This window comes from Pongo abelii, chromosome 13 (assembly GCF_028885655.2).
Source record: "Pongo abelii isolate AG06213 chromosome 13, NHGRI_mPonAbe1-v2.0_pri, whole genome shotgun sequence".
NCBI lineage: Eukaryota > Metazoa > Chordata > Mammalia > Primates > Hominidae > Pongo > Pongo abelii.
In genome coordinates this window covers 72,421,928-72,443,798 of record NC_071998.2, presented here as the reverse complement: position 1 = coordinate 72,443,798, position 21,871 = coordinate 72,421,928, and the positions used below count along the sequence as shown (strand labels likewise).

The 21,871-nt window shown below is 42.1% G+C and overlaps 1 protein-coding gene and 1 long non-coding RNA gene across 3 annotated transcripts in view; one reads left to right on the top strand and one right to left on the bottom strand.

Moving 5' to 3' along the window:
• Positions 1-1,558: 1,558 nt before the first annotated feature.
• On the bottom strand, positions 1,559-9,141 carry LOC112134929 (spermatogenesis-associated protein 31D1). 2 transcript variants are annotated; one of them, XM_054520091.2, is made up of 5 exons: positions 7,833-7,847; positions 7,019-7,064; positions 6,357-6,417; positions 5,985-6,075; positions 1,559-5,536 (listed from the first exon to the last, which is right to left on the bottom strand). In XM_054520091.2, exons 4-5 carry the CDS (start codon positions 6,004-6,006, stop codon positions 1,611-1,613), a joined length of 3,948 nt encoding a protein of 1,315 aa, XP_054376066.1. In that variant the 5' UTR covers positions 6,007-6,075; positions 6,357-6,417; positions 7,019-7,064; positions 7,833-7,847; the 3' UTR covers positions 1,559-1,610. The 2 variants fall into 2 exon arrangements, with proteins under 2 accessions (XP_054376066.1, XP_054376065.1); XM_054520090.2 differs by having other exon boundaries at positions 1,559-6,075; positions 7,833-9,141.
• Positions 9,142-19,682: 10,541 nt separating this feature from the next.
• The window catches only part of LOC129047891 (uncharacterized), a 47,547-nt gene continuing 45,358 nt past the window's right edge, over positions 19,683-21,871 (top strand). Inside the window, exons 1-2 of the long non-coding RNA XR_008509753.2 lie at positions 19,683-20,141; positions 20,348-20,514. This is a non-coding gene — a long non-coding RNA (uncharacterized LOC129047891). The remainder of the gene's footprint in view (positions 20,142-20,347; positions 20,515-21,871) is intronic.

The following is a 21,871-nucleotide window of genomic DNA, read 5'->3' as shown; positions in this document are numbered from 1 at the left end:
GCTTCTTAAGGCCTTCACAGAATATGAATTATTTCTGCAATCCTAAGATTCAGGCACTGCAGGGTCAGTGGCATAAGCATGGACAGGAAAAGAGAAGGATGGTGAGGGAGCTGTAGTGGACATGTTTTGTTTTGTTTTGTTATGCTTTGTTGTATTTTGTTATGCTTTGTTGTGTTTTGTTTTTGTTTTGACACCAAGCATTCACAAATTTTTCTGGAGAACCTACCTCAAGTGCCCTCTAGAAAATTCACTTCATTTATTAGTCCCAGTCTGTATAAGTGGAATTGCCTTCTCTTCAGGCCCCTAATATTTTAAGGGTGCATATGTGCACACTCTTAGAAATAAGGAGCATTCTGTAAAGATTCATAGTAAGCCCCCAAATATCTGTAGCCCTCATGCGTAGTTCAGGACTAACCTCTGGACCATGAGCTGCAGGTATTCTAGACAATATCTATTATATTCCACTAAGCCCATGAACATCATGGGTGACACCTCCATCCTGATAGGTGCACTGTGTACACTAAGGGAAGATCTTGCATGTTGCCATCAACATGGCTAGAAAGAAGACACAAAGATCACCTTCCCTAAAGAGAGGGATGCCATGTTCACAACAGCCTGCAGATACTGTTTAAGTCCTTAAAGAACAGCCCCATGTACACTTCTGCCAAAATGGCATCTGTAACCTCTGCAGCATCCTGGTAAACCTCAAGGGGGTGGTGCCTAGATCTAGATTGAGAAAGGGTCATGATATGGGCATGATGGGGCATAAACCTTTTTCCACCAGCATGGTCATCCTTTCCTAGCTTCACTTGCTTCTTACTTTCTCATTCATTCTAAGGCATCTTTTCCTTACTCTCAGCTATATTTTACCCTAGGAGGTAGGTGGTTGCCTGGTCAACAGTCCTGCCACAGACAGCTAGGTGAACTTTTTGCTCTGTAAAAATGTCATCAATCCAGGCAGCATGGAGAAATACACAGGGAGGGGAACTACTTCTCCAGAGTGACTTATTAGTAGAAAGACCTCAACGTTGAGGTCAAAATATGCCTCCCTAAATCATGAGCATGCCCTGCTTGTCAAATTCTTAAGCAGCATCCACAGTGTTCCTGACACTCTACCCCAACCAGCAATATCCCAAACACGCCCAACAACCTATAGATACTGTGGTCTGTGACAACTTTTTTTAAACAGTGCTTAAACCACTATTTCTAAAAAATATACCTGTCCTTCACCCTGTCTTCAGATATGGAAGGGCTGCCTTCCTTACTGCTCTAAAGGATATGAAGCAGTGAATGGGGAGGAAGGTGAAGGCCACCATACAATATCAGTAAGTCTCAAGCAAAGAGGTAGGAAAGACCTCATCTCCTCGGACTTCATCAGGGAGAGAAGGAGCTTTTGGAGGCACATGATACTCATTCCTCCACAAGAGCTCCAGGGGGTTGTGACATTTTAAAAGTCAAAGTAGGGAGTCAGTAAGAGCTGAGCTAACCCCTGCCTTTCCCTAAACACTAGCTTCGGTTACCCAAAACCTATACCCCACAACACACAGAAAAGACATCCTTCTTATTAGAACATTTATTGGGGAGAATCAAGATTCTCAACAAGGAGTTAATTATTCTGTGGGGGGAAATTTGCCTCCCTGGAAATGCTTCAGAAGCATTTTCTGTCCAGTTAGTAAAGGCACATCACTGAACACTCGGCTTTTAGCACTGGTTGGGACGGCTGGACACACCAGGCTGACCTGACACTGGCAAGTGGGGTTTGGATGTGGCACAGGCTTCCTCTGGGGCATGGATTGGGGATGGCTTTGACACAATATCTTCTCCTTAAATGCCTCAACTTTCTGGGGCTGTCTGTCCTTGTCTATGATCTGTCTAATCCTTCTAGGATAATTCTGGCCAACAAAGATAGCTTGTTGTCTGCAAGATTTGGTACATGTCACTTTGCAGGAGGGAGCCATGTAGTTGCAGGGATAGCCCTGGACAGGCTCTGCTCTGACATGCACTTCTGGGTTGTGCTGAGCTTTCCCAAGCCCCACTGGGAAGGAAAGGGGCTCTTGGGGACAGGTGATATCTATCCCATGCCTATGCCCCAGCTTCTCTTCTAGGAACTCCCTAGTGTTTTTCCTAATTTTCTGAGCTTCAGTAGTCCCAGTAAAGGCAGCTCTTGTAACTTGACCAGTATTCTGCACAGGTGATGACAGGGAGCTACCCTTTTCCCAGGAACTTTCTTGTTCTTCATATGATATGCTGGGTTTATTAAACCGCTGCAAAAAGGTCTTCATCCATTTTCTGAAAAGGTTTTCAGGAGGAGGCTGTGTTTTCAAGGTTGGGGAAGATTTGCTCCCAAGCACCTCCCCTGATGTCTTGTTATGAACAGTGTGGCTCTTTCTCCTGCGTTGGGACGTCCCCAACCCTGCATCCCCTCCATCAAGCTCTCCTCCTTTGGGTCTCACAGGACTCAGTCTCTTTATAGCTGGTGGGAAATTCTTAACTTGACACTTCTGTAAGACAAAGGTAGGGACCCTGGGCTCCTGCTTCTGTGCCACACGGATTCCTCTGTCCTCCAAGTGTACATGCAGCACCTGGGAAGTTCCCATGTTCCCACTCGACATGCCCTGGGAATTAGTCAGTAAGTCCTTGGAAGTCAAGTTATCTAAGGCAAAAGACACGTCAGTAAAATGGCTCTGAGGTTGGCTATGCTTCCTCTGGGCCAACTTTAACTGGCTCAACATCTGATTTTTAAGGTATGATGATTTAGGATCTTGAGGAACTGATATTCTTGGTGGGAAAATTTTAGTTTCATTGGAAGTGCTTGCTTTCACATTTGTCAGTGAGCAGCTTCCCGACTTGCTAGTTGTCAAGTTGTTCCTAGTTTGTGATTGAAGAGCACAGATCTCCTCTTCCTTAAACATCTCCTTCAACCCATTGGTGACAGGAAAGGTCTTTCTACTGCCCTGAAGCCTGTCTACATTATCAAAGGAACTCTTCCTCTTATCCCATGACTCACAGCCAGCTCCAGCTTGCAATATGGGAAGCTCTGCACTGCATCTACTGGCCAGTACAGTCTGTTTCTGACTGACTTCGTCTACGATGCTGTGTGGCGGGGGCAGAAAAGTCTGTCTGCCATCCTCAGTTGTCCGGACACTTTCTGTAAGATCATTGTCAGTATCAGAGAATGCTCTTCTCAGAGTCTCCTGCTTTTCTTGGTTGACAGGTGAAGTGACAAGGTAAGAATGACCGAGGATGGGGAATGAGCTTGTTGATTCTAATTTTTCGCTTTGAAAATCTGTAGTGCCTCTTCTAAGGGATGTGGAGGCTCCATCTTTGGAATCTGTCTCTATAAGGTCATGATCAGTATCAGAAAATTGTCTTCTCAGGGTCCCCTGCCCTTCTTGGCAGACAGGTGAGGAGACAGGGTGAGGACGATCAAGGATGGGGACTGAGCTTGTTGTTCCCAACTTTTCTCCTTGAAAAGTGCTTCGTCTACGAGACTTACAGACCCCATCTTTGGAATCTCCCTGAGAAATGAATGTGGCTGAGGAGGGAAGGTCGAAATGGGAAAAGGAATTGGAAAGATCCTCTTTCGATTTGAAGATTTCTATGGATTCAAGGACCTTGCGGGGAAGGCCCCACAGCATCCTCATATGGAAAGATTTAATATGGGCTTCCAACATCTTTTGTTTGTTGGAACTAAGGAAGGAAATCTCCTGGGAAGTATCAACACAGTGGTCCTCACTCACCAATGCTGCCAAATTTCGATGCTTTATTTGGCTGTGGGATCTCTCAGCAAGAGACACTGTCTGCTTGACTGAGTGCCATGAACTATGCACAGTCCCAGGCATCCGACCCTCATTGATTTCCTCAAATTTCTTGTTCAAATGTACTGTCAGGGCATTTGACAGTTGTTTCTGACCTAGTCTCACCCCTGAATCATTTCCTGACAGATGCATCATATGAGTTTCTAGGTCTCTCTCAGAGTTAGACCTCAGATCCTCGTCTGAAGATGTCTCCGGATCATGCAACAGGTGATCTTTTGGGGCACTCTCCTGGCTGTATTTCTGATAATTCCCCACATTCTCCAGGGAAAGCATATTTGACCTCCTGTCGTGGAAGCTTCTAGGGGTGCTTGATCCGAATTTCAGCAGAATATTGCGGCTCTGACCCTCAACCAAAGAGCTATGTAAAGGTCCATGATTAATCTCTGACACAAATAGCTCTGAAATTTTGCTCTGAGGACGTAGCAATGACAGAGACTCATGGATTCTTCGGGGCAGGCCCCATCTGCGCTGGATGAGCCTCTTTCGAATGTGTTGCTCCAGTTTCTTCCTTACCTCAGAGCTGAGTGGAAAATCTCCAGGAATGATGGAGATGGGAACATGGACCTTGAAGGACTTTCTGACCAATACAGGATTGGGAGCTGGAGGACAAAAGTCTTCCTGGGATTTTTGAACCACAGAGGGTAAACCCCACACACTTTCCTGCACTTTCTGCAACACGTTCCACTCCAGATGGTTAATTTCAGATGGCAAAAGAGACCGTGCCTCGTTCTGGGGTCTATGAAAACACACTCCACACACCCTAATCAGGAATAGAGGACTAGGTAGTAGGGCTGGGAGTGGAGATTGAGGTTGAGCCTGGGACTTCACCTGAGTGAGATGTGGGGACTGACCTAGGGGCAAGGTTTGAGGCAAGGGTATAGGTTGGGTACTAGGCAAGGACAGAGGTTGGGGAGGGGGAAGTACTGGGGATTCATGGGATATAGATGTATTTGTAATGCCATTGAAGAATACAAACACGGAGGAATGGCCATGTTGGACAAGAACAGTAGGATGCAGAGACTCGCTGTGCAGAGATGGGAGACCCCAGAAGAGCTGGACATATTTTTGCTCTAAATGGTCTTCAAAGCACTTAGAGTATGGAGGCTGCTGATGGATTTGCTGCCGTTCTAGTTCGCCTTTACTGGCCCAAAAAGGAAAGGATTCTGCCAGGTCATGCTTAACAGCAATTGAGGCTAACATTTTCTGTGAAGAATTTAGTTGGTAGTTTGGCCTAAGTTGTTTTGGGAATGATCCTGGTTTCTTTCCATTATCTTTCCACATCAGGAAATCACCCCTTTTTTTGACTTGTCTCTCCAGGAGTGCCAGAATGTCATGGCTGAGAAATGAGATGTTAACAGGCTCTATGAGGTTGGCCACAGAGTGCCCCTCAAAAAAGGCCTCAGAAGAATGAAGGGTAAGAAGCTCCTCCATGAAATCAGATGGCACAAAATTGGAGGAAAAAGAGTCCTTGTCATGAGGCTGCCACCAGGAGAATTCTGAAGATGCAGGGCGTGAATGGTCAATGCCTTTGATTGTTGGAGCACAGGTGGATGACCCACCAGAGCCACCTACAGATAACATCTCTGGAAAAGTCTTCAAGACGGTGAGACTTGATTTAGACTGAGTCACAGTGCAATCTTCCGGTGGTAAAGCAGATGGGATTGGTGGTCCATGATGATGAGCACACGAATCAGTGGGATTCATGACCTGGGAAATATCTTGGCATAGGGTGGAGTCAAATGAAAAGATGGTGTTCAGAGACAAACTGGCCTCAGGTTGGAGGCTGGGCTCCCCTCTCTCAACGTGATGTGGTGGGAGAAGGGGAAAGGGAAGCTGTTGGGGTGGGGAATGGTCTATGGGGAACTTGGAATCCAAGGGAGAAATAGGCTGTGATGGCAGAGGGTCCCTCAGTGGTGAGAGTGAAAATAAGTCAGCTAAGGTGGTGATCAGGTCAGGTGAGAGAATTAAGGGGGGTGGTGGAGAGGGCTTAGGCCGAGGGGACAATATTAGCTCTTCTGGAGGGGTTGCTGAGGGGGTGGAAGCCAGAGTGAACGATGACTCAGTCGCAGAAGCTGAAGAAGCCAAAGGGGACACAGAGGGAGCAGCATCTTTCAGGGACTCCCAAGACAGCAGTCGCTGGATGTCAGCAGTTGCTCTGTTACACACCTGACAGACGGGGTCTGGGCATAACAGCCGACGAAAGCGGGTGGTATCATGATGCTGGCCCAGGGGACTGCAGGAAGCAGGAGGTCCAAAGCTGCAGCCAGGACCAGAACAAGGAAATGAGGATCTGTTAGCTTGGCAGGGTTGGGGCCCCCTGAATCCTGCTGCACATTGCCCCCCACCCATGAATTCACCATATATGAGGTCATACGACCTCACTATAGCCTCTCCCCAACACATTCATTCACATACCCGTTTCTATGGCTACCCACTCCCACAACTACAGCAGGCTACAAGGAATCCCTGAAATGAATAGAACATACTAAAGAAAAAGGAGGGGGGTGGGTACAGGACACAAAGGGAAAGATTAATCACCTTTTCAGAATAGAAAGCAGCTTCCTTTCCTCTTCCACTTCTCTCTGGAAACTTTTCCGGTCTGGGAAACCAGAACAGTATGTTATACGCAATGAAGATAGAGGCACACGGCTCATACAGAAGTCAATCTGTGGAAGACCCTTGGGATATTAAACTCTGAGAGCCCCAAGAATCAGTAGAAAAGGGCAAAGAGTCATTGATAATATTCACAAGTTCACATGTGTGTGTGGCATCATTAGTAAAGTCCTTTCACATACATTACCCCATGTGATGCTCAAAACCACCACGTGAAACACAGACATCAGTGGTTACCTCCAGGAGGAATCCGAGCATCGAGGAAGTCAAAGTACTTATGCAAAGTTGTGAGACAGAAGCTCTGACTCCAAGCCAACCAGTACTCCTTCCTCGATATCTCAGTTGGCCACCAATTGAGCAACACCCATTGCTCAGGTCCGTCACTTTGTCCTGCCCATAAATGGGCAGAGCAGGGCCTCTGAGCAGTGTCTTAGGTCTGATTGCTTTCCCATGAGCCTGTCTTCTGAGGGCTCTGTTTTCTAAGACTGCATCTAGTAACCGACATTCTAAGAAATCATGGGACTGAGTCCTCATGAAAGAGACAGAAAGGGTCACACCTGAAGCTCAGATAGAGCAGCTGACATTACCTTTAAATGTCCCACCTTTCCTTCTCCTCCTGGCTCTGCCCTGATGCTGAGAACAAAAGAAAGATAATGACAGGCTGGGACTCACTTCTCTCACTCTCTATGAAGCTCATTCATTCATTCATTCGTTCATTATACAAGAATGATATGACTCTTTAATTAATAGAAATATGTTCCTGTTATCAATTTTTAATGGTGATAAAATAGTTCCCATTTTTCCTTCTCTGAAAAATCTTCAAAGAGGATTTTTTCTTTGAGAGCCACACTTGATGTACTCAGTTAGCAATTCTGAAGGAGGGCACAGACTCAGAGGTCAACAGTCACATCTGTGCTCCCTCATGGGACAAGTGTCACGGAGATAGGCCTATAGCTCCAGCCTCTGCTCAGAGACTTTCAGCATTACTCCCCTGGTCAGCCCAACATAAGGAAGACTTGGTCAAGTGACAGGTGACATGGGAATCTGACTCATGATCAAATTTCAGCAGAGACTGTTCTCCTTCAGAGACCCCACACTCTCTAAATAATCCCATCTGGGATCACAAAATTACTGTGTTTGGGATTTTATCCTGGAACTCTCCACCACAGTCAGACAGGTAGCTTCAGATGGAAAACTATGAGCTTCAGATGGAAACCTTAGTCCTCCTGAACCCCTACGTCTGCCCAACCTCTTCCATAGAACAGTGAAGTTCTATCCTCTCTTCAGACCTCCCATCTAAGACATGTCTCTGTATCAACCAAACTTATTTAGAAATGTGGGAATAGGATTGGGAAACAACAACAGGGCATCTCTCTTGGGTGTTCACCCACAGTTCCTTACCTTTTGGATGTCATTATTTTTTTCGGTGGGTGACGAATACAGGGTCAATACCACATAGAACAAGTACAGTATAAACAACCCCAACCCACTCAAGCAGATGAAGTTGGGGTCAATATCCAAGCAATGTGAGTCAGGGCTCAGCCCTGTCTCAGTATAGCTGTTCAGAAAACAGAGGATATTCTCCATGGTCTGAATAGCTCAGCTGCCTGAAGCAACTGAGCACTGAGGGTGCCCAGGCTTAACTATAAGCACAGGCCTGCATCACAGAGCATGGAAGAGTCACAGAGGGTTTCTGAGGGCGGAGGGAGCAACAAGAGGAGGGTGTGTCCACAGCCCCAACCCCACCAGCCCAGCAGACTCTCCTGGGCCCTCTAGGTCCCTCTGCCCTACCCTGCCACTCCATTTCCCTACTCCATCCCTTTTCATGTCATACATTTATCTTAGTGGAATTTTTGGTTTGTTCCAACAGTAAACCAGGCATTACTCGAGTCCCGCTTTACTATTTGGAGCCCTTAACTTGGACCCCACCAACCACACTGCCTTGAAAGCCTGAAATACTGCCTGGAATATTTGTTGTATCCAGGCATTGCCACTCTCAGGATCACATATGTCCTCAAATCCATCTTACCTACAGAATCTTTTTGCCTTACATAAATGCAGATATAAAACTTAAATTTCCTTTATACTTGCTTCGTTTTGTGAATGTTGAACATTACATTTTTTGCTTTGAAGTCAGTTTTTACTATTTCCAATCAGAGCGACTGTCTCAAATGATTAAAACTAATGTTATCAAGGAAAAAGAGCTCACTGCCCAATTTGGGTTTTTGAGAAAAGAAGGTTTTTATTGTAAATTAACGAACAATAAGACAGGAGTCCAGATCAAACCTGTCCCCTGTGCTGGCTTTCATGGGGTCATTTTATTAGAAAAAGTTTAGGGAGTGGCTTCTGGAATTAATAGTTGATTGCTGGAAGGAAAGGGGAGGTCTGAAAGTCCTCCGCATGCACGGTTTTGTTTAACGCTGCTTCACGTATTCCATGTGCACATTTGTGGGGAGTTGGTTGAAACGTGGCAGAAATTTGGGCTGTGACATCAGCCAGCTTGTTCTGTGCAAACTCCAGTTGGCCTTAATAGTTTTAATCCATTTTAGCCAGTTTTTTAATCTCAGAAGCAGGGAGAGTTTTGGCATTTTAGTAAGTTATTGTTGTTGTTGTTTTTTAATCGCCTATCCTGTAAACTGATTAATTTCGTTAGTCATTGGTTTCTTCAACTCTCTGGGGCATGGTTTCACTAATAATGCATTATTTAACATCTACAAAATAAAAATAAGTGTACAATAAATATATATAATTAAAACTTCAAGGGATCTTGGGGGTTAATTTATAGAACTTACTTTTCTGAAGTTAGTGAGGTTTAAATTGTTCAAGCACTTTTGGAACGTACTCTGTACACAAACACACATACACATTGACCTAAAAGGAAGAAGTTGAGGCAAATTATTATAAACAGAGAGTTCATTTGGGTCAAGCTTGAGGACTGCAACCTGGGAACACAGATGCAAGTCCCCCTAAATATACACTCCAATTAGCAGCAGTTATGAGTGGGTTTTCAAAGTCAAAAAAAGAGGTCAAGGAGTAGGCTGATACAAAGTTGTAATCAGGAATTCTCATTGGTTTACAGAAGCGACATTGATTAGTGATTGGCTATACATTATTAAGCTATAAGGGGTGGGTTATACTGTCAGATGTGGCATTATTGGGTTACTATATATGTGGCAATAGCAAGCAGTTTCAAGGGATGAATACATAGCTCAAGGCGGAAATAGGGCTGTGATTTCTGTCTCTTCTGTCTCATTTTAATGTCTCTCTAGGCCTGATAACTTAAAAGGACTCACATGCTTCAGATAAAAGTTCTTTTCTTTACAAACACACCCACACACCCATCCTGTGACAAATCAATCAGTATTTTCAAATCCAGAATTAATTAGTTCCTCCTTTTATTTCAATCTCTTATTTGTCATTTTGACCCCACATTTCTAACTCTCCCTCAAATACAGACAGTCCCAGCCCTCCACATCAATTTGGTAACAAGTATGCAACTCCCTTAAAGCAGGGATAGGTTACAGTGTGCTAAGCTATTATGATGTAAAAGACCAAAATAGATGCCCCTTTATCAACTAAGACAGGCTCTAAGGTTAAAGAAACAAAGTTACCTATAGGTCAACGGTTCAGGGCCTGGATGGCATGGCAAATTTCCAACTTTCTATAAATAGACTGCCTCTAACCAAACGAGCTATCAGCTCTGATCCGACAGAGGACCGGCCTTACAAACATTCGTTTCTGATAAGCTACTAATATTACAGATTGCCAGTATCTGCCAGCTTATAGAGGCTGCACACAAACCACCTTTGTGTCCCATAGTTCACCTTATGATGTAAAGCACCAAATTCTACCTCATTTTAGTGCTAAAACCCCATTCCAAAATGAACACGGGATGTATGATACATATATTTACTCACTGTGGTGTGCTCGGCTCCCACACAGTATGTATAGCTTCTCCCCCACACTTGTTGAGTATGTATGAATATGAATATAAAACACAACCTGTCCTTCCCCTATTCCAACAGAGAGCACCTTCATTCCACACTGGATGCTTTCCCTTCCTGGCTTGCAAACTGATAAGAGCAATGAGGCTCTCCTTTCTACTATTAAGTCATCCTGCTGGTATTTTGGATGATACTACTGATCCCATTAGTGTTTGGTAGCAGAGTGAGACTTAGGTGTGTCAAAGCCTTAGAGCAGAATGTCGTCTTAAGCAACCTCACCTGACTACACTGTGGGTCATGTAAATGTGATCTTTTCCTGAGTGCCTTGGCATCCAAAAAAACTTGAGAACATCTGCTCTATATTCTATATAATCACTTCTGCAAATGTCCAAATACCAACTGCCTGTCATACTTTATTCGGGCGACTCTTGTCAGGTTTAAATAATCCCAATATCCCCCACCCCTAACCCATCTTCCTACACATTCTTTTCTAAACTCTTTATCATAACAGCTGTCCTCTAAACTGTCTTTTAATTTCTTATGTCTTTCTTAAACTATTGTTAAAGCAAAATAAGTATGGCTTAAGAAGGACTCCATACTTCTATATTTGAGTCCTTGGGGATGAACTGTAACCTAGCTTAATAGTCAGACAAATTGAAAACCTAACTCAATAGTATGCACCTGTAGCAACAGCTGAGTGTTGGCCAATCCCAGCGGCCATAATTCAACCACTCATAGACTGCTGAATGTTCAAACTGTGTTCAAATAAAGCAAACGCCAAGCTGTAACCAATCTCACTCTTTCTGTACCTCACTTCCAATTCCTATACATCACTTTACCTTTTTTGTCTATAAATTTGTTCTAACCACAAGGCACTCGTGGAGTCTCTGTGAATCTGCTGTGATTCTGGGGGCTGCCCAATTCACAAATCATTCATTGCTCAAACTCCTTTAAATTTAATTTGTCTGAAGTTTCTTTTAACACTATAAAGCTCTTTATTTGACACCCATCGGCCACCACTGTTTATTGATCTCTTTTGAAGGGCTAAGACAGCCTCCATGCCAGGCCAGGTCTCTTTTCAATTATGCAGGAGCAGGTAAACTGCCTTGAGGATAAAATCTGCCAAGAGATGCCCCTTCCTCTTCTCTTTAATATGCAGTCTCAGCCAAGTTTTCATCTAATAAATACTTACTGCTGGAAACTAGGAGACACAAGCATCTGTAAGCCATGGGCTCTACCCTTTACCTCCTGGTGCAGTTGGAGCGATTAGTTCTACACAACTCAAGAGGTATACAAATGCAGAGGAGAGGTTCCCCCGCCTCCAGCATTTACAGTCGCCAAGTGATCTCTGGAACAGAGATACTGTGAGTCATAACTCCTCAGACACATCATGCTCTTTAGCAAAAAAATCCCTGCATGTGCACTCTCTCCAATTTTCTGATATGGATTAATGATTCTTTGAGGAGATGGTCAAAGAACAGCTTCTCTCTTTTAAAATGTCATTCATTGGCTAGATATCTTTACAAACATGTGTATGCCTACAGTTGAAACCTACCAGAAGTTTCAGTAAAAAGGCTTTTCCCCAAATGCTAATAAGATTCTTTTTCTGAACCTGGTAGAAGCGCCTTCAAAATGTAAAGGAACAAGAGACTAGAGATATATCTATTTTCTTTTTCTCTACCACCAACAGTAAATTCCATTGACATTGAGTGGCAGTGTTTCACACCACTTATCCTTTCTGCACTAGCACCAACTATAAATAATAAATTTGTCTACTTTATAAAGAATTCTACTTCCAGCTATCTCAGTGCATTTTCACAACTTACGAGGTTAGCAGGTCAGGTATTATACCTATTCTTTTTTCATTATTAATATTTGTTTTTATTGTAACAGGCACTTTGATCTTACTCTGAATATTGTGCCTATTTTATCAATGAATGAAACCAAAGCCCAGAGAGGGTAAGTGACTTCTCTAGATCAGACAGTAGTAAATATTAGAGCCCTAATGAATAAATTCTCTACATTCATAATGCTTCTACTTTACACAATATTAATATGTAATTTCTTTTCTTTTGTTTTTTGTTTTTTTGTTTTTTTGTTTTTTTTTTGAGACGGAGTCTCGCTCTGTCGCCCAGGCTGGAGTGCAGTGGCACGATCTCGGCTCACTGCAAGCTCCGCCTCCCAGGTTCACACCATTCTCCTGCCTCAGCCTCCTGAGTAACTGGGGCTACAGGCGCCCGCCACCACGCCCGGCTAATTTTTTGTATTTTTAGTAGAGATAGGGTTTCATCGTGTTAGCCAGGATGGTCTCAATCTCCTGACCTCGTGATCCGCCCGCCTTGGCCTTCCAAAGTGCTGGGATTACAGGCGTGAGCCTCCGCGCCCAGCAATATGTAATTTCTTAAAGTAAAAAGTATGCCGTAATATTCAAATTAAAGTAGTCATACAGTTAAGAATATTCACTTTGTCCATTAAAAGCTGGCAAATTTGGGAAGTAACGAAAAGCTATTTTTGGTACTCTATCACCTCTTAGATAACTTTTACTTTCCACTCGTAGCATCAGTGTCTTCATAGGTTGTTTTCTTTTCCTATCCCCCTCTTAAAATCTGCTTTTAAGAACTATATTACGTATGACTACCAGTAATGTATAAAATAAAAGTTTAAAATGTCATCCCTCCCAGGAAAACATTTCACACATTCTACCACCAAGCCTTGTAATAAGCTCTTACCAAAGCATTTTAGGCAGCTTTGGGAGGTGGCAGAGGTGGCTTCTGGTAGGATGAGACTGTCTCACCCCTGGACCCATGACATCTTCCCAATTTACCTACACCACCACCCAGGAGTCTGGTCTTAGATTTCACACTGCACTTGGTTTTATTATCTCCAAGAAGTCTTTTCCAAAAGCTCTTAGAGTAATATGCTACCACTTGAGGATGCTCAGTATAGATAAACTACTAGTTTAGGACTTTCATATGTTCCCAATTGCCTAGGAAGTCTCCTCAGTGCTCTCACCCTCATATCGTGACCACTGTCCCTGGGATAAACCACTTGGAGGCAGCTGTTTTCAGGATCCCCAAAAGCCTGAAGCAGAACAGGTTCTGAGGCAAAATCCTTTATAATTGTATTTTAAAACAGTAGTTTTATCCCAGCACTTTGGGAGGCCAACGTGGGTGGATCACCTCCCTTTTACATATCAAGGGATCTACAAAAACACTCCTAGAAGTTATACAGTAGTTCAGCAAAGTCAAAGGATACAAAATAAAGACAAAGTCCTATTGTTTCTATATATTATCAATCAGTACATATGCAAGAAATTTAAAAGTGCAGTATCATATGGAATAACTAAAAAAAACTTAAGTGTAAATCTAATAAAACATGTACAAGACTTGTATGCTAAAAACTACACAATACCAATGAAGGAAATGCAAAAGACCTAAATAAATGGAAAGCTCTAGTATAGCATGTTCATGGGTTGAAAGATTTAATATATAAAGATGTCAGTTCTCCCCTAATTATACAAATGTTTAATACAGTTGCTATCAAAATCTCAGCATATTTTTATACACAAGATTATTCTACAAATTATATAGAAAGGGCAAAGAACAGGAACAGCTCAATTTTGGAAAAGAAGAATAAAATAGAAAAAATCAGTCTATCTAATTTTAAGACTTGCTATGTAACTACAGGAATCAAGACTCTGTAGTGTTAACAGAGATACACAGACCAGTGAAACAGAACGGAAAACCCAGAAATAGACCCACACAAATATGCTCGATGAATTTTTGACAAAGTACAAAAAACAGTTCAATGGAGTAAACATATTCAATTCAATTCAGTAGTATCGAGCATATGGATATCTATAGGGGGAAAAAAATCCTCTGCCTAAGTCTCACACCTTACACAAAAATTAATTCAAAATGAATTACAGACTTGCATGTAAATACAAAACTATAAAACTTTTAGGAAAAAAAAAGAGAAAGTCTTCAGGATCAAAGGCCAGGCAAAGAGTTCTTAGACATGACAACAAAAGCACGATTCATAAAAGGAAAAAATGGCTAAGTTGAATTTCAACAAACTTTAAAACTATTGCTCTGTAAAAGACTCTATTGAGAAGATGAAAAGAAGCTACAGACTGGGAGAAACTCTTAACAAATCATCTATCCAACACAGGCGTCATATCTAGAATATGTTAAGAACTCTGACAACTCAACAATAAAAAAAGCAAACAATCCTACTGGAACATGGACAAAAGACTTGAAGAGACATTTTATCAGAGAAGATATACAGATGGAAAAGGTTCACCATCATTAGCCATTCAGAAAATGCAAATTAAAAACCACAGTGAGATATCACTACACACTTGTCAGAGCAACAAATTTTGTTTCTAAAAAATAGTGACAACACCAAATGCTGACAAAGATGAGGTGAAACTGGTTCACTCATACACTGCTGACGGAAATGTAAAACGGTACAGCTACAGTTTGACAGCTTCATAAAAAACTAAACATGCAACTATCATATAACTCAGCAATCATACTCCTGGTCATTTATCATAAAGAAATGAAGATTTATGTTCACACAAAAACTGTACAGAAATGTTTATGAAAGCTTTATTCATAACAGCTCAACACTGGAAACAACCCAATTGTCATTTAATGAGTGGTAAAGCAAATTGCAGTACGCCCATGCCATGGAATAAAAATAATAAACTACTGATAAATCCAACAGTTTAAATGACACTCAAAAGAATTAAGCTGAGGGGGAAAAAAATTCCCCCAAAATTATGTACTATATGATTCCATATATATATATGTATTTCATGTGTACATATATATATATAATATTACTGAAATGGCAAAAATGTAACATTGGAAAACAGATTAGATGGAGTGGAGAGAGGTAGGAAGTGGGCATGTCTATAAAATGGCAACATGAGGGGTTCTCATGGTGAGAGAAATGTTCTGTGTCTTGGCTATTTCAATGTCAAGGTCAATGGTTGTGATATCATACAATTTTATAAGATGTTACCACTGGAGGAAACTGGATTAAGTGTACATGAGATATCTCTATTATTTCTTAAAACCACATGTGAATGTATATTTATCTCAACATAAAAAGTTTAATTCAAAAAAAAACCTCAAACTGAATGGGGGAATAGGGATGTGTTTGCTATCTTGAGTGTAATGATTTAACATGTACATATTCATGTATATCAAAACTCCTCAAATTGTACACTTTAAATACATGCATTTTTTGCATGTCAATTACTCCTCAATAAAATAAGGGGTAGGGTGCTGGGAGGGAATACAGTATGTCTCTTCCTCTTCCCTTCCTAATTCAATCTTATAATCATTAGTTAAGTCAAGCAAAATAGGCATCCAAACCTAAAGGGGAGGAAGGAAGCAGTTAGGAGCTGTTGCAGTGTCCCAGAGCAGAGTGTAAGAGCCGAAGCAGGGTGAATAGGCATTTATCATAGAAAGGTTGCCTGGTTCCAGGTTTTGGATATCCAGTGAGTTGAGGAGGGTGCCTACATAACACAGCTGCTGGGCACATAGAGGTCTAAGCCCAAGTGGGTAGAAGAGGACAGCCATACCTGAAGGGCCATGGTGGTGATGAGAGATTGCTTACAGACAGGAGGACTGACTAAATAAGCAAATATGTTTAGGCTAATGGGAACCAGATTTCTCATTGTTGGAGAAAGAAGTCACCAACGTGGAAAGGAAGAAAACTAGAATAAACCCTGTAGTGTTAAATTACAACTAGAGGTACTGATGTAAATTCATGATTTTCAAGATACACAGGTATGTAGAGAAATCGGTTGAGATTTAAATGTGTGAACATGTGTGTATACTAGCTCTGTCCATTGAGAGGGCCTAAAACCAACACCACCTAAGATTAATAATAATGAACACAAGTAGCACCCCGACCTTGACTTCTAAATACCATTCTCCAATAAAGGAACAAGGGGTACTAAGAGAAATGGCTGAACCCAGGACTGATGCAGCAAAAGTATACGATGAGCCTGAAACATCTTTTTGTATCAGAAAGTTAGAAATAACAGAGATATATCTAAAGAATACAGAAGTCAAATTGAAGTAACTAGCTAAATCTATGACAATTTGGGCATCAAAATAAATATTGATAGTAACAGACTGAATTGGATTCAGTAAGAAAACAAGAATCTACATGGATATAAAGTAACAGACAGAAAATTTTATGTGGAATTGCGTATCTGTTTTTGTTTTGGAATGGGACATTTAACCTCAACGAGAATATTTTAATTTTGACTCAGATTGTGAACATGTATTACAAATATAATTAAAAATGTACTTCAAAGTACAGCTGATGATCTGAAGGTTCTTAAAGTCTATTGGGGGGAAGCATAGTGAACAGTGAGAATTCTAGGATTTCTTTGCCCAGTATATATTTCCACCTCATCCACATATTAGTAGACTAGCTATGGAGAAAATGAAGAGAGAAGTATAGAATGGCTGTTTCTAGCTTGGGTGTCCTGGTGCTACTAATTAATAATGGGGATATCAGAGGAAAAGCAGCTTGGTACAGAAGACGATAGTTCAGTTCGTAAGATTTTACCTTGAGGATGTTTAGCAATCAGTTGGTTTCACTGGCTTAAAATTCAAAGAATTAAGTTAGTGCTAAAATAGTTAAGTACATGAGGGGATAACTTATCTAAGGAAACTGAAAAAAAAGAAAAGTAGTAGACCAAGGGCAGTAAGAAAATAAACATTTAGAAAAAAGCTTTCTGCAGTTTGTAATAGGACAGTTTATAAGCAAGTACAATTATGAACAAACACAGTAAGCAAAATATTTTTTAAAATGTTTTAATTAGCAACTACTCAAATATCAACAAAAAGTAAAATTAACAGATATTTCTCATAAGAAGACATACAAGCTGCCAAACATGAAAAAATGCTCAGCATTACTAATCATCAGAGAAATGCAAATTAAAGCCACAGTGAGATGCCATCTCACACCAGTCAGAATGGCTACTAAGAAGTCAAAAAACAACAGGTGCTGGTGAGGCCACAGAAAAAAAGTGAATGTTTATACACTGCTGTCAGGAATGTAAATTACTTCAGCCACTGTGGAAAGCAATTTGGGGATTTCTCAAAGAACTTAAAACAGACCCACCATTCTATCCCACATTCTCATTCTGGGTATATATCCAAAATTATTCTCTCTCCCAAAAAAACGCATGCACTTATATGTTCGTTGCAGCACTATTCACAATAGCAAACACATGGAATCAACCGAGGTGTCCATCAATGGTGAAGTGGATAAATACATTGTGGTACATATACAGCATTGAATACTATGCATCCATAAAAAAACAAGGAAATCATGTCCTCTGCAGCAACATGGGTGCAGCTGGAAGCCATTACACTTTGCAAATTAAAGCAGGAACAGAAAGTCAAATATGGCATGTTCTCACTTATAGTGCGAATTAAACATTGGGTACTCATGGACGTAAAGATGGCAACAATAGACACTAGGGACTACTAGAGGGGGGCAGGAAGGGGAAAGCGTTGAAAAAGTAACTATTGAGTATTATGCTCAGTACCTGGGTGACAGGATCATTTGTATCCAACACCTCAGCATCATGCAATATACCCAAGTAATGAACCTGCATATGTACCCCCTGAATCTAAAATAAAAGTTGAAATTATATTTTAAAAAACTAGAAACTACTCAAACATCAACAAAAAGTAAAATTAATATTCTACCATTTAATATATTATAAAAAGATTATGAACGTTTATAATCACATAAAATGTACATGATGTGTTTTTAAGTACTTATTTAAGCAATGTAAAAAAATTTTTCATAGCAAAATCTGGAAATAAACATCAAAATGCTAAGAATAATTGTTTTAAGGACGGAAATCTACGGGGTTCTGCCTTCTACTTTTCTGTATCTTTCAAATTTGCTATACTGATGCTCCTTGACTTACAAGGGGGTCGCATCTGATTAAACCCATCATAAGTTGAAAATACCATAAGTAGAACCACCAAGTCAGGGACTGTCCGTATACTACTTTCTTTTTTTTTTTTTTTTTTTCTTGAGACGGAGTCTTGCTCTGTCACCCAGGCTGGAGTGCAGTGGCTTGATTTTGGCTCACTGCAAGCTCCGCCTCCCGGGTTCACACCATTCTCCTGCCTCAACCTCCCGAGTAGCTGGGACTACAGGCGCCGGCCACCACGCCCGGCTAATTTTTTTTGCATTTTTAGTAGAGACGGGGTTTCACCATGTTAGCCAGGATGGTCTCGATCTACTGACCTCGTGATCTGCCCGTCTCGGCCTCCCAGAGTGCTGGGATTACAAAGGCATGAGCCACCGCGCCCGGCCTGTACTACTTTCTAAAAAGGGAAACAGTCACAAAAAGGATGCCCTCTCACCTCTTATGAGGGCAAACATAGTGATATTCCTGTCTTACAAGGAACACGACACGTAGTAGGCTCTCAATAAATGCATGAATATATCAATATTTGTGTAATTAAAGACAGTTACCTGAGATTTTCTGTCCTGCAAAAGCCTGCAGTCCTCTCTGCTGGAGAGCCTCCTGTCTTGCTGTCCTGGATCTTGAAAGGCGTGACAAATGGCTGTGCTTCCACTCTCAGGAGTACACCTAATCTCTGTCCACTGGCACTGTGCCTTGGTAGACCTTTACCTGGGGTTCCCAACCACGGTTCCTACCAGACACACTTCTGGCTCCCTCAGAGAAGGGGAAAAAGCACTTGTTGACGCCTCTGAAAAACAGCGTGTAGAGACAGCATCCTTCTTCCAGTTACTGATCCTACAGAGAGGGATGATGATCTCTTAATTTTGTGTGTGGACCAGCATTTTGACATCTTACACTGTCCTTCTGTCCAGCGCAGGCATTTATTTCCAAGGCACTGGCCTCTCTGGTGTCTGAAAAATCCCATGTTGTAACTGCATCAGGGCCCTTAGCCCTTAACTTCGGCCCTTAACTGAACAAAGTTCTTTACTTGTTCATTGCAGTACTCAGGGCCAACTCTACTAGCAGATATCAGTATCTCCTCAAAAAATACGTAAATATGAGATTCAAAGCCAGGCAGCCAATGCAAAGGGAAGCCTTAATAGCGGTCAACATTGTTACTCTAATTATTATACCATCATCTCCCTCGAGTTCCATCGAGTATCCTTGGCAGCTGCAGCCCGGCGCCCACGGCTCTGAGCGGTTTCTGAGGCCTCACACCCTGGCGCGGCCGTTGAGTTCGTTTGGGGGCTCCCAGGCCGCGAGGCGCGCTGCCAGTTGGGATGAAAATGGCGGATGAGGCCGGGGACGGTGGCTCACGCCTGTGGTCCCAGCACTTTGGGAGGCCGAGGCAGGCGGATCACAAGGTCAGGAGATCGAGAACATCCTGGCTAACACTGTGAAACCCCGTCTCTTCTAAAAATACAAAAAAAAAAAAAAATAGCCAGGCTTGGTGGCGGGCGCTTGTAGTCCCAGCTACTCAGGAGGCTGAGGCAGGAGAATGGCGTGAACCCGGGAGGCGCAGCTTGCAGAAAGCCGAGATGGCGCCGCTGCACTCCAGCCTGGACGGCAGAGCGAGACTCCATCTCAAAAAAAAGAAACTGGCGGACGAAGGAAGAGATCCTCCTTCAGGCAGGGAAGGGAAGAAGGGCACTCGGTGACCACAGACCTTTTCCAGGACCATGTCTTTGAAGCAAATCTCAGCTCTTGTCTTCCAGAAGCGATGGAGACAGAATCCAGAAGCCTGAGGTGAGATTTGTGGCCAACGCTGCCGCCTTTAGGAAGCCCAGCAGCGCTTCCTCTCAGGCCGGGTCTCTGGATGAAGCCTTACCCCTGGCCGTGGCTCCACCCCCAGGCAAGGTTGGGCCCCAAAGGACGCTATACAAATTTGCTATACAGATGCTGTAGTATGCCTCCTGTCTGAAATCTTTCCTATTGCTCTTTCATTCCTCCAGAAGTTTCTGAGCTATCTAATTACCAAGTGCTGGGCACAGAGCCGTGATGAGGGAGACATGATCTCAGTCTGGAAGACAGACTATTAAGCCAAATATTCCAAAACACTGTGGAGAGTGTTGTGAATTGAAAACCAAGGTTGGATCACAGCTTGGGAGGATCAAGGCAGGTATCTGAGGGAAACCTCTTTCAGTATAATGGAAGGAAAGAGCAAAGGTATTTGATGGGAGTTCAAGGTGTTTGGGATATTTTTAAGTTTTATGATGAAAGGTTCCCATCTGTTGTCTTCTCATTCCTTTGTAATATATGTGGTCCAGCACATATGTTCAATGGGTGAGTGGGGTGGAGAAAATTAGGAAAGTGAAATTGTAATTTTGAGTAGATAAGCAAAGAAATTTACTAAGAAAATAATAAGATAAACTCCACAAGATAGAGAACTTTTCTTCCTCACTGGTGTGTCCCAAGTGCTTAGAAGACTGCCTAGCATAAAGTACTCATTGGAGGAATGAATGGATTATTTTCAGGCAGTGTTAGAAACTGGCCATTAGTTGTAGATAATGAATTAATGGTGGCACCAAACACTTAATTGTGTGATTTTATCCAAAAAGAATCAGCTTGTTTTTAGAAGACAGGTCTAGTAAAGGTAGCAAGTTGGATTTTCCCACGCAGGAAAGATGAAAAGACACTGGGATAGGTTGTTTGGAGTAGACCATAAAGTCCAGATCTTAACCAGGTTTGTGGTTAAGTGTGGATCGTGAAGTTTTTCTTGGAGAGGAAGGAAATTAAAAGGGTATTGGACTGACAAGGAGAAAGTTTAAAGTAGCTTGCAATTTCTGAATTGGTTGAAGAATTGGCATACTGAGGGCATAAGTGAGAAGGACAAAGGGTGGAATGTCAGACTTTCACCCTTTTTTCAAAAAAGGTTTTCACCTATTTTTTTTGAAAAATTTCACCTATTTTTTCAAAAAGCAGAGATGTTCCTGGTAGTTCTAGGGTATGGCAGTAACTGAACTGGAATGAAGGTAAAGGGCTTTAAGATGACATCTATTCACCTGGATGTTGAGGCCTTCAACTGATTTCCTTCACATTGTGGGTTCCTTACCCTGAACCCCAATCCCAACTTTTTCCCCTCCCAAGACATCCACAGAATTACCATTCTTCCTGAACCTCTAACCTTTGGTCAATAACATCACTCTGAATAAGATGGAAGAAATGGAGCAGTAAGAGAGAGGGCTTTAGTAAATCCATTTTACTTTTGTCACTCAGAATTTACTCACCTTCTGGAAATATTTCCTCTATTGCCTTATGGGAAACTAACCCCAATTTCAGTTTCAGTCTATGTGCAGGTGGAGTTGCCTTTCCCAACACTCCTATTTTGAGGATGGTATGTAACTCAGACTTGGCCAAAAAGATCATTCCACGTTTTTGGCGATAGTGATTGGTTAGCAATGGGCATGCGACCCAACTGGAGCCAGTAGGGTACTAATGGAACTTTTGAAGGAACTGGTGAGAGAGGCAACCTATTT

Bases quoted from the DNA above. Each gene is read 5' to 3' on its own strand.
- LOC112134929 (XM_054520090.2), bottom strand. From the start codon at position 8,018: ATGGAGAATATCCTCTGTTTTCTGAACAGCTATACTGAGACAGGGCTG. The intron at 7,065-7,832 runs GTAAGGAACTGT...TTTTGTTCTCAG, and splicing joins AAAATAATGACATCCAAAAG to CATCAGGGCAGAGCCAGGAG. The intron at 6,418-7,018 runs GTAATGTCAGCT...CTGGTTTCCCAG, and splicing joins GAAAGGTGGGACATTTAAAG to ACCGGAAAAGTTTCCAGAGA.